General features: G+C 60.9%; 1 protein-coding gene across 1 annotated transcript in view; it reads right to left on the reverse strand.

Moving 5' to 3' along the window:
* Nucleotides 1-902, reverse strand: part of LOC103777772 (talin-1-like) — a gene marked incomplete at both ends in the record, with an annotated part of 9,712 nt that overhangs the window by 277 nt on the left and 8,533 nt on the right. Inside the window, 2 exons of the mRNA XM_008945337.1 lie at nucleotides 231-365; nucleotides 523-636. Coding sequence (XP_008943585.1) covers nucleotides 231-365; nucleotides 523-636 — 249 coding nt within the window. The remainder of the gene's footprint in view (nucleotides 1-230; nucleotides 366-522; nucleotides 637-902) is intronic.

The raw sequence follows: 902 nt of genomic DNA on the forward strand, positions 1-902 counted from the left end.
GGCTTCCTGCAAGTCCCTCTCCAGGCTCTGCACCAGGCCCAGCGCAGAGTCTATCTCCAGGGGTCCACATGCCTCCTGAGCCTGCCATGGAGGACAAGGTGAGAGAGGCGATCACTGAGGCCACCCTGCTGCGGCAGAGACCGTGACCTGTCACCAGGCTGTCCCTGCTGTCCCCCTGCTGCTCTGTGAGCCAGGGTCCCACGGCTGTGGGACAGGACCCAACCTCTCACCTTCTGGGCGGCCGTGCGGAGCTCGGCCAGAGCTGCAGCCAAGTTCTTGGCACACTGGCTGAGTTGCATCGCTGAGGCTTGGTCTGTGATGGTGGGGACAGTGGCCTTGGCTGCAGCCACCATCTTTCCACCGGGCTACCGGGGCAAAAGAAAAAGCCGTGAGAAGGACAAATGTGAAGCATCTCTCGCCTGGCCATGTGCAGCAGGTTTCCCAGTGTCTTGGGAGGGCCAGGAGTGATAGGAAAGCTGCAATGCCAGAGCAGTGGCAGGACACTCTAGGCATTGCAAGTACCTGCAGGAAGTTCTGGCTGGCAGCAATGAGAGCCAGCTGGGCGCTGGGGCTCTCAGGCTGGGATTGGCTTCCTCGTACACCCTGCACCAGCATCGGGATCTGCTCTGCCACCACCTACCAGAGAAGAGGGTCACTGGAGAGGATTGGCCAAGAGGAGACAGATCTAATCCAGGCCTAGTGACCACAAGATTGGCTCCCAGCGGAGCTGCATGAGGACCCCAAGGTCCTGCCATCACACTGCAGCTGAGCATGGAACCCCAACAGAGCTGACAGGAGAAGGCAGGTGGAGAAGGGGCGCAGGAGATGCCAGGATCATGCCCAGGCCCTTACCTTGCAGCTCTGCACCAGCTGATGCTGGGGCGCAGGGTTCTTGTTGGAGG

Source organism: Merops nubicus, unplaced genomic scaffold, assembly GCF_000691845.1.
Source record: "Merops nubicus isolate BGI_N331 unplaced genomic scaffold, ASM69184v1 scaffold33018, whole genome shotgun sequence".
Lineage (NCBI taxonomy): Eukaryota > Metazoa > Chordata > Aves > Coraciiformes > Meropidae > Merops > Merops nubicus.